This window comes from Solanum pennellii, chromosome 1, assembly GCF_001406875.1.
Source record: "Solanum pennellii chromosome 1, SPENNV200".
NCBI lineage: Eukaryota > Viridiplantae > Streptophyta > Magnoliopsida > Solanales > Solanaceae > Solanum > Solanum pennellii.
The window spans coordinates 61,820,194-61,833,887 of NC_028637.1; the positions used below are offsets into that span (position 1 = coordinate 61,820,194).

Here is a 13,694-nt window from a genome sequence, read left to right on the forward strand (position 1 = left end):
TAGTCAAATTGATATATACTTAGAATATACATGGAAAAAAATGCAAGATAAAGCTGAAGACAATGGGTCCATGTGGACAACAAACAAACTTCAGCCCAAACATTCCTATTCCTTTATTTGTTGTTCAATATTTATCATAACTTTGAATTCAAACTCCACTTTATCATTAATTTTGTCGGATTTGCCGAAAGATGATTCATTTTATTTGTCGGTTTACTTTAATAAATTTCATTTTTATCAAGCCTTGTGTTCTTTTATAATCAAATATGATGGTCAAATTTTACTTGCTTATAATTATTTAAATTATATTTGTGTAAGATATCTTTTACTTAAAAAAAAGAATGATCTCAAATCGACATTCATTTTTCTTTAAAAACAATGCAATTACTAATTTTCTCAACCTCAAAAATTCTTTTCTTTACACAGTGGTTTACTTCTAAAGAGGAGAAGAAAACTATATTGGGAAAAACTGATCCGAATTAGTGTACCCGTTTATATTGTTTCTAAAAAGGTATATACACATTATCCATTAATTACGTAATGTGGTAATAGTGGTAATGAACCTACTATTTTAAATTTGATACTCCTTTGTTCATTTTTTATCTTTTACTAGTTTGAAAATAAATTTTAACTTTTACTTCTTACTTTTATAAAAGAAATATAATTTTTTTTTTCATATTTTACCCTTATCAATTAATATGAATATAATGAACAAATATTCATATTAATAATTAGGCATAATGCATAAACGTGAATCTTAACTTGAGGTCAACTCACAACTATGATCTTTAACTTTGAGTATGCATAAGTAGACACTTAAATTTGAATAAAATTGAACAAATCGATACATTCATCCTACATGTCACCCTACACGGCAATTTTGTGTCTTACATGGCGTCCTACATGAATTATGGAATGTAAGATACATGTATCTACTTGTTCAATTTTATACACAAGTTTAAGTATCTTCTTGTGCAAACTCAAAGTTTGAAGGCATAGTGGTCTGCTGAAATCAAGTTAAGGGTCATGTTTATTTATTATACCTAATAATTATTTCCGAAAAAATGCAAAATCATAAACAAGTAAAAGTTAATCATATATTACTTTACTTTCAATGTTTCAAATTATAGTTAACTAATTCATCATATAAATTCTAAAATTGTTTAACAAGAATAGTGTCTCCTTCTCTTGGAATTGGGGTTAAGCTTTCCTTGTAAATTACAACCCTCCAACTTCTGGGATAACCATATAAATTAAGATCCCTGATTTCATGAGAGTTAAGATCATAGCCAATCACATCTCCATTTTTTGTTTGAAGAAGCAATAAATCACCCTTCAATACTGCTAATGGTGTATCAATAGTTATAGGTCCAATTGAACATCTCTTTATCCAAGATTCTCTTTTATTGTACTCTTTCATTATCCATATATCAATCAATACTTCAGCTGGACGATCTGACAATGGATCAGGGTAACGAATATAACTAAGACAGTTATTCACAATGATAAGGCCATCACTCTTGCCATCATACCAATGACATGATTCCGGCAATTGCAGATGATAAAACTCTTCAGTGTTCATTTCAAAACAAAGAATAATTGTATCGTCTGTAGAAGCAAACCAATGACACGCATTGTTGTAAAGTATTTCTGAACAAGACGTCCAGAACACCAGAGGTACTTGTTGACCATTCAGTTCTCTCCAACAATCAGTGGACAAGTCAAAAATATCAACTTTCATATCTTTATCCATATAATCCTCGTAAACTTCTGATATCCTAATAAATTTGTAATCATTTTGAATGGAATCATAGCCAAACCCAATACCACTAATGGAACGTCTGTAACGCTTTGGAATACCAAAAGGACAAGCCGGTATTGATCGGTAATGTCTAGTTGTTGGATTAAACAAGATAGTAGCGAAGGAATCTGTTATAGCAATTAAACCATTGCAAGGACCAATGACTTGAACAAAAACACAAGCACTTGTGGTGGTCACTTCTGGAACATCAAAATCTGGAGAAACGGCCTTAAAATCAAAACAATTTTCTTCACTTGAAAGGAAAGACAATATATTTTTAAAAAGGTCGTCTTCTTCTTGTTTAATCGAATGCTTGAAGAGAATCAATTCATCATTTGAACAATGGAGGTGAAGATGAATGAAAGTTGATGAGTTTATGATATTGCAAAACGTTTTACATGTACATTTGAATCGCAATAAAGACTTCACTGGGAGCATTAGAAATATATATATGACCACATCTTGGGGCAATACCTTCATAATTCTATCCATCATCTTTGGTTATGTGCCCTTCCTTTTCTGAATGATGTCTATAACACCTTGTAACATGAGATTTATGTCCCTATTTCATTGGATCCAAAATTTTATTCATTCTACCTTAATCTTCCTAACTTAATTTTCATTTTTGTGGTTTTTAGAGGTTTGTGGTGTATCATTATTCTTCAACAGAAACTTGTAAGGATCCAAAACTTATTCCTCGAAGAACAAGTGCATGCTCTTTTCATGGAACTTTTATTTATCATTAAAGAGCCAAGAAATTAACGTGTCAAGTGTTTATTATCCCAAATTCAGATCTAATTAATAGTTCCTGTTCTTTATAATTTTTGTACAAATTAGATTGGGTAATGTCAATCATATATTTTGAATAAATTTCATCTATCAATTTTTATTATCATGAGAATGTTTGCATTTGACCAGTACACTAGATTAAAATATTCTAAATTACCTAATTAATTAAATATTACTGATAAATAAATTACTTTTTGTATTTGAATCGGTCAATAAATTTAATATAGAAATACTAATGAATTGATAATTTGGTGACATATGATTTTTTTTAATGCACTGATATTTTTAAATTAAATATGGTATAACCTATGCAAAATTTAGAATACATAATTGGTTGATGATAATGGTAAGGATTAATTTTAAAATGATAATAGTTATTATTCATTTAAAATTTAAAATAAAATTATTAAGTTTTTTTTCATTATAATTATTATTATTATTAATGTTGTTGTTGTTTTTGTTGTTGTTGTTGTTCTTGTTATTGTTGTTGTTGTTGTCTTCGTCGTCGTTGTTGTCGTCATCGTCGTTGTTGTTATTATTATTGTTAAAATGAATTCTCAACCATAACAAACTTATTGAATAACAATGTAGAACGTATTGAAATTAACACTATTAAAATTTGTTGTTTTTCCATTTTTGTTAATATATATAATTGAAAATCGAAGACAAATGATTATATATAAATTGAAGTTGTAATTCTAAGTGTTATTTGATGGAGTTCATTTTTTCTAATGTTTAGGAAGCTTGATATATGACAGAAAAAAGCTAGGAGAATTTTATTTTTAAAAACTCATGTAAGGGAATTTTATACTTGATATTAAAATTTGTTCTTCTTTCTTTTGCATAGAAAACATCATGACTTCTAAAGAAGATCTTCTCATATCTTGATACATAAATAAATTAATAAATAAAAACAAAAAGAAATAACCTAAAAGGTTCTAACAATGAAATATTTATCCATATTTATTCTATATACTACCTTAAAGTATGAACTCCCCAACTTGAATGTTGAATTATTAGGGATAATGCACAAGTACCCCCTTAACTTATGCTCGAAATCTCAGATACACACTTATACTATACTAAGGTCCTATTATCCCCTAAACTTATTTTATTAATAATTTTTTACCCCTTTTCGGCCTACGTGACACTATCTTGTGGGCCCAATGATGGTTGACTTTGTTTTTCAAACTACTGTTACGTAGGCTGAAAAGACGTACAGAATTACTTATAAATTAAGTTCAAGGGGTAATAGGACCTTAGTATAATATAAGTGACTCTCTGGGATTTTAGACATAGCTTGAGAGGGTACTTGTGCATTTTCCGGAATTATTATGATACTTAAAATTAAAAACACACAATTTTATTTATTTAATAAGATATATTATATAATATTATATTAAAAGTCGATATTTTTTCACATTAAAGTGTTATGACTTTTTTCAATAATTTGTGACTTTTCTGAAGAGTTGTCACTTTTTTTATGGTTGTGACATTTTTGATGAGTTTTGACTTTTCCGAAGGATTGTGATTTTTTCAAAGGATTGTGACTTTTCCAAAGAGTTATATCTTTTTATATGAGTTGTGAATTTTTCAAACATTTTTTAAATTTTTGAAGGATTGTGAGAGAGGTTTTCTCTCACTTTTAAACAACAATTTTTTTTAATGTTTTCTATTATTATTATTCTTCTTAAAAATCAAAAGTATTATTTACAATAATTGATTTACTTCGAAATTCCAGGAAATTCAAGGTACCACATAAGAAAGAGTTAGTGAAAATCGTATCAAATTATTCATCCATTCATTCTCATATTTCCATGTTATGATTTTCATCATATACATACTTCAATATTATTTATATCATTTTAGAACATAAATATCCTTTTAATTATCCTACATACTTCCTCCGTCCACTTTTATTTGTCATGTTGCGCTTTTCAAAAGTCAATTTGACTAATTTTCAAAGTTAAATTAGATCATATTAATTCGATATTATAAACAAAAAAAATTAAATATTCAAAAACTATATGAAAAGTACTATTAACTGCAATTTTTTTGCAGGTCAATATGAAGAATAAAAACATTTTTAAAATTTTAGTCAAAGTTCATAATGTTTGACTCTATGAATAGAAACTATGACAAACAAGACCGGACGGAGGGAGTATTTTTTTAATTTAAAAAGACTAGTTTCCTACGAATAGTCGCAACAACTTTAACTTTCATGTTTGTTTGTTCATAAATCAAAATCGTTCCTCATAATAAATGCTTTTGGATCTCTATTCTATGACAATTTGAGATCATTTAAAATTTTCATAATTGATTCTTTCCCAATCCACTAATATGTTTTGCCAAAGTTCTAAGCAGTGAATTTAGGCATTGATTTTCTATTAAAGAAGAAAAGAAGAGAACAGATAAACGTGCAATCAGTTATGACCTTTTCTTCATAGAGAAAACTAATACATATAGTGCACGAGGATTTTCATTACTTTTTCTTGTTTTCTTTCTTTAATTAATTTATTTTGTTTTTTTCGTTTGAGAGAATTTAATAATTAGCGGTCACCTAACGAGTTACGTTGATGAATACACACATTATGTATTATTTTTTCTGATAAAATTTTTATCGAAAAGACAATAATAATAAATAAAGTCGAAAAAGCACATGATTGAGGTAAGATATTTCTTCTTTTCTTTATCATGATTTTCTTGTATTATTCTCAACTGGAGGAGTTTCTTCTGAATTTTACTAAAACATTGGGTATCAACATAGTCCGTTGAATTATTGGTTTGATGTTATGTCCACTATTTCAAAAATAGATTTTCCCTTTAATCATAATATGATAATATAGCTATGATAATAATTATTTTTCTAATAGACGTGTAACTAAAAATAAATAGAGGACGTTAAGCGTTAGTACCAATAGATTTCAATCAAATGGAAGACTAATGTGAATATAACATGAACATATAGTTTCATCTTTCTTCTTCAGTGGCTATGAGTTGTTCCATATGTTTTCATTTTTTGTATTTATATTGAGTATGAAATTTTCTAAGTATGAATTTCCTATAAAATTTGTTTTAATCCAAGAAAATTTTATATCACAATCTATACTCATTTCTAGATATACAAAAACAAATAAGAAATAAGTAATTGATCATAAAATGATCTTAAATCTAATTAAAGATTCTATAAATAATACTTTAAACTTTATACATATATTAATTATTTTTATTGAAAAAATTTAACGTTTAATATTACGATACAACTTCTATAAGATACCCGATACTTTCATTACACAAAACCTATATGATATGTATATGGAAAAGCATCGCCAATTGGTAGGTAGTTTGGCTTATTTAGCTCACACTCGATCCGATACTTCTTTTGAATTTGGTGTGATGAATCGCTACATGCACAATACGAAGAAGCACCATATTGAGGCTGCTCGACAAATGCTAAGATATGTGAAAAGTACAATTGGTTATGGTCTTCTATACAAAAAAAAAAAAGAGGAAACAATGCAAGTTGGTTGGTTACTACGACTCTGGCTATGAAGGAGATCATGATACTCGTCATTCAACTACTGGATTTTTATTTTAGCTTTGAATTGGAGCTAGAGCAGTTTGTTGGTGCAGTCAAAGGTAACCGATAGTGTCCCTGTCAAAAACAGAAGTTGAGTATCGGGCAGCAGAATATGCAACTCAACAAACTACATGGATTATGCTGCTAATGAAGGAATTAAAGCAACCAGTTGGTTATGTGGTTTACTTATTATGTGTCAATTAGTCAACAATTAGTTTAGATCAAATATCGTATTTCATACAAGGGCTAAGCATGGAAATACATTACCGCTTCATCAGAGAAAAAGTATTACAAGGAGAGATCAAATTGGAGTATATTCAAACAGAACAATAGAAGCCTTGTTCACAAAATACATATGTGTCAATAAGTTTGAAAGTTTTTGTGAGGACCTCGGCATTGCTAAGACTAGAGCTGATGTCGAGAGGAGGTGTTAAAGTCGTGCAACATCAGCATATTTTCTGTAGTTTGACTAAGTCTTGCGCTGGCTATTTTTTAGTCATTAGTTGTCACCTTTTTATTTAATTAGTTCCTGATATTTTCCTAGTTGTAGTTAGTGCAAATTTGTTCCTAGGGTTTAGGGAAAGTAGTTTAATGAGATTATGAATACACAAATTCTGTAAGCACTATATTATGTTACTGTACGTATTAAATAAAATAACCTGCAACTCTTTCTCTACAAAATAGTTTTACTATTTTTTCTTCTCTTTCATCTTCCCTATCATTTGTCTTTTGATTATTGCGGTTCCTATTGCATTTAGTTCTTCAAGGTACTCTTCTTTCGAAGCATGGAGTAACACTTTGAAAATCCAAGACGAGTCTTAGAGCCTAATATAGGTGTCATGGGGTCTAAGTACTATTTTAAGACCCTTTTTAATGAATATAGGTTATTTAGGAAGTTTAAGAACCAAAACGTCGAAGAACGTCCATGACGTTCGGAAGTTGGTTCAAAGGGGTATTAGTGTACCTTAACCTATTTGACTAGCTTTTAGGAATTGGAAATTTATGAAAAGTGTTAAAATGGTAGATAATAGGTTTTTGAGTTGATTCGTGGTCGAAACGTCTGGGTAAGACTCCCCAAGGACCAACCAAGGATCATTGAGGATGACCCTTACTGGTTGAGGCAACACTGCATAGGCAGTGTGCATCGATGGGACGAGGGACGGACCGTGTGTGGATCTACGGGGCATCGATGCCACCGTCTTCCCACACTTAGCCAATTTGAGGAAGCCCTCGCCTTCATAAGTCTCTAAACTTACCTACGGATGTGCAGGACTGAGGGGGGACGGTCTGTCGACTCACAGATGGCCCGTCGACAGGGTTCCGTCTATGAGGGTCTTGACATTCCTGCACATTTTAATGTTAAGTCATTTAATTAATTAAGTGGTTTAGTGGTTAGTAAGGGATTAAGGGAAGACTAATTAACTAATTTAACTCCCATATAAAGGCCCCAACCCCAATTAATCTAATTACAACTCACAAAATAAACTCTCTTCATTCTCTCTTCTTTCTCTCTCTCTATTGGAAACCACCATTGAAGACAATCTAGGGGGAGGTTTTGGGGTATTGAAAGGGACGAATTCACCATCAAATCTTCATCAAACGTTAAGGTATGTGATATAATTCACCTTTGAGACACTTTCCTTAAAGGGTTCCTTCAAAATGGATTTCAAAAGTTGAGTTTTCATGTGGTTTCATCCAATTACGAAATTGATGTTGAAAATTGAGTACTTTATGGTTTCTTTAGGATATAATGAATAGATTAACATGTTTGAACTTGATTATGATTAATTGTAATGTTTTAATTCAAATTGAAGAATGTGATCTTTAACTCCTAACCCTAAGTTTGATCTTGATATAAATTGGGTTGTGATTGATTCAATTGTCTTGCTTATGGGTTATATCACTATTAAATGATGTAGTTATAATAATCATTAACAAATTGGAGTGAATTGTAGTCTTTCATGCTAGTCTTGAGAAGATGATCTAGGTTAGAAGGTAATATGACCTAGGCATCTTATTTTAAGTTATGATCTAGTATTGAATTGTGCTATATTTTTTATTCTAGTCTTGTTATCATATTGAATATTGAATTATGATGTTGAACATCTGAATTGGGTTAAATTAAGGGTTTATGGTAAGGCCTTGATGATTAACTATAAGGAAGACTTGGTAAGTCTTAGAATCTCTATCTTTCCTTCCAATTGTGATTAATTATGGTTAAGTCATGATGTTATATTAGAGTATGCCTTGTATTAGGATTGATAGGGTGGTGTGATGTTGAATTGAAATGCCTTGATTATGGTTTTGAGGTTGTTAAGATGTAAAGGTTATAAGGGTGGTTATGTATACCAATGTGCCTTATTATGAAATGATATGTAATGTGTTAACCTCACTTGTATGAATTGTGATTAAAGGAATTATACTCATACAATTCTTATTGAGCTATTGATGATGATGATTATACAAGGGGTAGACCCTATGACCTAAACTAAGCTATGATTTATAATTATAGGCTTAAAGACATTTCAAAAAGGTACTCTAGCTTAGCACCGAGTGAACTAGATTGAGGAATACCCCTTCCCACATAGGGAAGGTAGGAGCACTACATTACTCTTGAGATTGGCGACTATAATGCATGGCGCATAAAGAGGGTCCCAACTATATCTCCTATTTTTTGAACTATGTTGCCCCCATAGGAATACTAGCTATCGGATCCACATAGTTTCTATGTTTCATGTTTTGGTACTACCTTGGCAAGTAGTCCACCTTATTTCGGTGTAGGGTTTTATGACGCCGGATTTCACACTAGCTCATGTGGTATATGTCGGTTAGGGTAATATGTTCCCAAAAGGTAAAATGAATTAAAGGATTTGAACTCTAACTTGGATAACCTAAGGGGTCTAGCTTGGTCTAGGTAGGGGTATGGTACTCTACCTAATCATTGCACTAGTTAGCCTTGAGGGTAGTCTTAGGAGGATGTTCTTATATATGTTTATGTTACAATGATATATGATATGTACATGATGAACTTGCACATTGTTGATATCATATGTTTGTTAGTTCACTTATAAATATGCATTGGGTTATATTGTTAATATAAGATGAAATATATATCTAAATGTTATATTATGTGAAGTTGGACATTGATTGTGCTTTATTGTTGAGACTATTTGATTGAGTGAGGTTATGGGGCTTTGCTTGGTCATTGCACTTATTGACTTTATAAGGATCCATGAGTAGTTGTCTTGCTTAATATGATGTGAATAACTCTTAACCATATTTGTGGTGTCATTCCTTGATGGTAAGGTTGTAGTAAATCATGGGTTCAAGTATGTTGGGATACATGTTATTTGGTTGAGTTAATAACCGTGTTTGGTTGATCGGTATGACTTGCTTGGTTATGCATGAGACTTTTGAACTTGTAAATGGCATGTTTTGACTAAAAGTCCTTTTTTAGCATATTTTGATATTATATGTGCATATGGTCTCATACTTAGTACATGTGAAGTACTAACCCCATTTCTTCCCTTTTCCCAAGCATTTTAGGTTCCGGTCGTTGAAGACTTATTCGGAACGACTTGAAGAATTCTTGTATATTCTCTATGATCGAAGTTGGTAGGTCCTCTCTTTTAGAGGGCGATGCCAATATCTTGCCTATGAAGCCCCTTTGTCTTTGTAAGACTTTTATGTTCATTCCACTTTCATTTTGTACGACTTGTATAAGCCTATATGTGGCTTCTTTACATTTGGTGTAGGGCTATGCCCATAATGTGATAATCATTTAGATGGTATGATATGAGAGAATCTTTGAGATTATTTTTCTATCTTAAATATATGTATGTGCAAAAGTAGAAGGCTACGTAACCTTCCTATACGAAGGGTCTATGTATACTCGATACGACAATATATTATGTGTATATAGAGGTCTATGTAAACCTCCAAGTAGATGTAATGAAAATTTTTAATTTTTTTTTGCATTTTCAACCTATGAATGTAATGACATGAGACTAAGTCACTACTATGTAGGTTTGTTTCATAATTGTGAAGCGTACCACAGTTGTGAATAAGAACCTATGTAATGCCTATGAATCACTCTCTTTATTAGAAATCCTATATCATGCCATTAGAGTATACTTATGGTATGCTTTTGCATATAATCCTATTGTTGTGCTTATTGGAAGAATGAACACAAGAAGGAACGCGGCACGAAGACTTGAAGAGGAAATTGCCAATACGGGAGCTCCTCCCCATGGTGATCAAGTTCCTCTACTTAAATATGATGCTAACATGGAGCATGAACTGGTCAATCCTCCTCCTTTGATGGATGAGAATATAAGGACCCTCTTCTCCAAATTGCCCAAGCTATCAGTACTCAAGCACAAGCAGCCACTGGTCAAGCCCAAGCTATGATGGCCCAAGCAAATTGGGAGGTTGTGCCCCGTCCTCATTAACAAGTCACTACTATGGCTTCTCGTCTAAGGGACTACACTCGATTGAACCCTCCTACCTTCTACGGGTCTAAGGTTGAGGAAGACCCCCAAGAATTCATCGATGAAGTCTTTAAACTACTTTTGGCTATGGGGTTGTCCACAAGTGAGAAGGCCAAGTTTGCCACCTATCAACTCAAGGACGCGAAACAAGCATGGTTTGTGCATGGAGGGATATTAGGTCCTTGAGAAGTGGTCCTTTGACTTGGGAGTTATTTAAGAAGGCTTTTTCCTAGGGAAATGAGGGACGCAAAGGTGGTGGAGTTCATCACTCTTCGCCAAGGAGGTATGAGTGTCATGAATACTCTTTGAAATTCACTAAGTTTTCAAAATGTGCTCCTTTTTTGGTTTCCGATCCTAATGATGAAATGAGTCACTTTGTGACGGGGGTGTCAGATTATTTGCAAGAAGAGTGTCATTTGGATATGCTACACGACAACATGAACATTTCTCGTCTTATGGTGCATGCCAAGAATGTAGAAGAGGCAAGGGCTAGGAGGAAGAGTAATGATGTTAAGAGGGAAAGATCTTTTGATGGAAGTTCTTCAAAGAATAGGGTTGAGATACAAGACAAGCCTAGATTTAAGAAGCGGATTCCAAGTCAATCTCTTCCAAGTTCACAAAATCTAGCGGTTGATAGGGTGTCTAACCCTAAATTCAAGAAGGGAAAAGGTACTATTTCACCAACTGAGAAGCCGACTTGTGGAAAGTGTGGCAAGAAGCACTATGATGATTGACTTAAGGGGATGGATAATTGCTTTGGTTGTGGTAAAAGTGGGCATAAGGTTAGGGATTGCCCAAATGTGAGGGGTCAAGACAAGGGTAGTGGTCAAGCTCAAGCAAGTAGTTCTATTGATGCTCCAAAGAAGAACTGCTTCTATGCTCTCCGCTCTAGGGGTGAGCAAGAGACTTCTCTTGATGTGGTGACCGGTATGTTGAAAGTCTTCTCTATTGATGTATATACCTTATTTGATCCCGGCGCTACTATATTCTTTGTTACTCCTCTAGTAGCCAAAAAGTTTGATATTTTACCCGATATTTTGCATGAACCTTTATAGTGTCTACTCCGATGGGTGAGTCAGTTGTTTCAAAAAGAGTACACAAAAATTGTCCTATAATGTTGCCCAATAGAGTTTCTTATGTTGACCTAGTAGAACTTGATTTGTTTGATTTTGATATTATATTGGGTATGGATTGGTTGCATGCATGTTTTTCCTCTATTGATTGTAGGACAAGAGTAGTGAGGTTTAACTTCTCAAATGAACCCGTTGTTAAGTAGAAGGGGGGAAACCCTATTCCTAGAGGTCGTATCATCTCTTGTCTAAAAGCATGCAAAATGATCTCTAAAGGTTTTCTATACCATATTGTAAGAGTCCAAGATCTAGACTCCGAAATTCTCCCATTTAGTCGGTCCCCGTAGTGAGTGAGTTTCCGGAGGTCATTCCTAATGACCTTCCCAGTATTCCTCCCAAACGGATAATTGATTTTGGCATTGATTTGCTACCAGATACACCTCCCATTTCAATTCCTCCATATCGGATGGCTCCGGCCAAATTGAAGGAGTTGAAGGCTCAACTCAAGGATTTACTAGATAAGGGTTTTATAAAGCCTAGTTTCTCCATGGGGTGCTTCGTTTTTGTATGTAAAGAAGAAGGATGGCTCCTTGAGAATGTGTATTGATTACCTCCAACTCAAAAAGGTCACCATTAAGAATAAGTACCCTTTCCCTCGGTTTGACGACTTGTTTGATCAATTCCAAGGGGCGAGCTACTTCTCAAAAATTGACAAGAGATCGGGGTATCACTACCTTTGGGTGAGAGGTGAGGATGTACCAAAGATGGAATTTCGGACTAGGTATAGGCATTATGAGTTCTTGGTAATGTCTTTCGGTCTCACTAATGCCCCAGCGGCGTTCATGGACCTAATGAATAGGGTCAAAATTACCTAGAGTCACTCGTCATTGTCTTCATTGACGATATCTTAGTATATTCGAAGAATGACGGTGATCATGTGGGTCATTTTAGTGTAGTATTGCAACCCCTTAAGGCTCATCAATTGTTTACAAATATAGCAAGTGTGAGTTTTTGTTGAGGTCGGTGGCTTTTCTTGGGCACATGATGAGATAATTGAGGTAGACACAAGGAAAACAGAGGCGGTGAAAAATTGGCCTAGATCATTGACTCCAACCGACATTAGGAGTTTTTTGGGTCTATCGGGTTATTATCTGAGGTTCGTGGATGGCTTTGCGTCCATTTTATATCCCTTGACTACTTTGACCCAAAAGAGTAAGAAGTTTGAGTTTTCAGAGGCATGTGATAAAAACTTCGAATTATTGAAAGATAGGCTTACTTCTGCTCTGATGTTGACCTTGCCAGAAGGTATGAAGGGGTTTGTTGTGTATTGTGATGCATCCCATGTGAGTTTAGGATGTGTGTTTTATGCAACATGGGAAGTGATATGCTATGATTCTAGGCAACTTAAGGCACATGAGAGAAACTATCCCAATCATGACCTTGAATTAGCAGCCGGGGTGTTTGCTCTAAAAATATGGAGGCATTACTTGTATGGGGTTCATGTTGATGTCTTTACCGACCATAAGATCTCCAATATCTATTTACCCAAAAGGAGTTGAATCTCCGGGAAAGAAGGTTGTTAGAATTGTTGAAAGATTATGATATGAGTGTCCTCTATCACCCCGACAAGGCTAACGTGGTTGCGGATGCCCTAAGTCGTATGACTATTCATAGTGTATCCCATATTGGCGATGCCAAGAAGGACCCAGCGAAGGAAGTTCATAGGTTTGCTAGGTTGGGGGTGAGGTTGGAAGGTTCTCCGAATGAGGGTGCTATAGTCCATCATAACTCCGAGTCATCTCTACTAGTTAAAATGAAGTCCAAACAACACCTTGATGATCCATTTATGGAGTTGAAGGAATCGATTCTCGGCAAGTTAAATGAGTCATTCTCCTTAGGGTGGATGGTGTGTTAAGGTACCAAGGGAGATTGTGTGTTCCCGATGTAGATGGGTTGAGTGATCG

At 33.6% G+C, this 13,694-nt stretch overlaps 1 protein-coding gene across 1 annotated transcript; it reads right to left on the reverse strand.

Moving 5' to 3' along the window:
• Positions 1-1,153: 1,153 nt before the first annotated feature.
• Positions 1,154-2,296, reverse strand: LOC107030870 (F-box/kelch-repeat protein At3g06240-like). Its single transcript, NM_001323463.1, is given in 1 exon segment — positions 1,154-2,296. A coding segment is annotated over 1 exon segment (1,143 nt).
• Between the last annotated feature and the right edge of the window lie 11,398 nt (positions 2,297-13,694).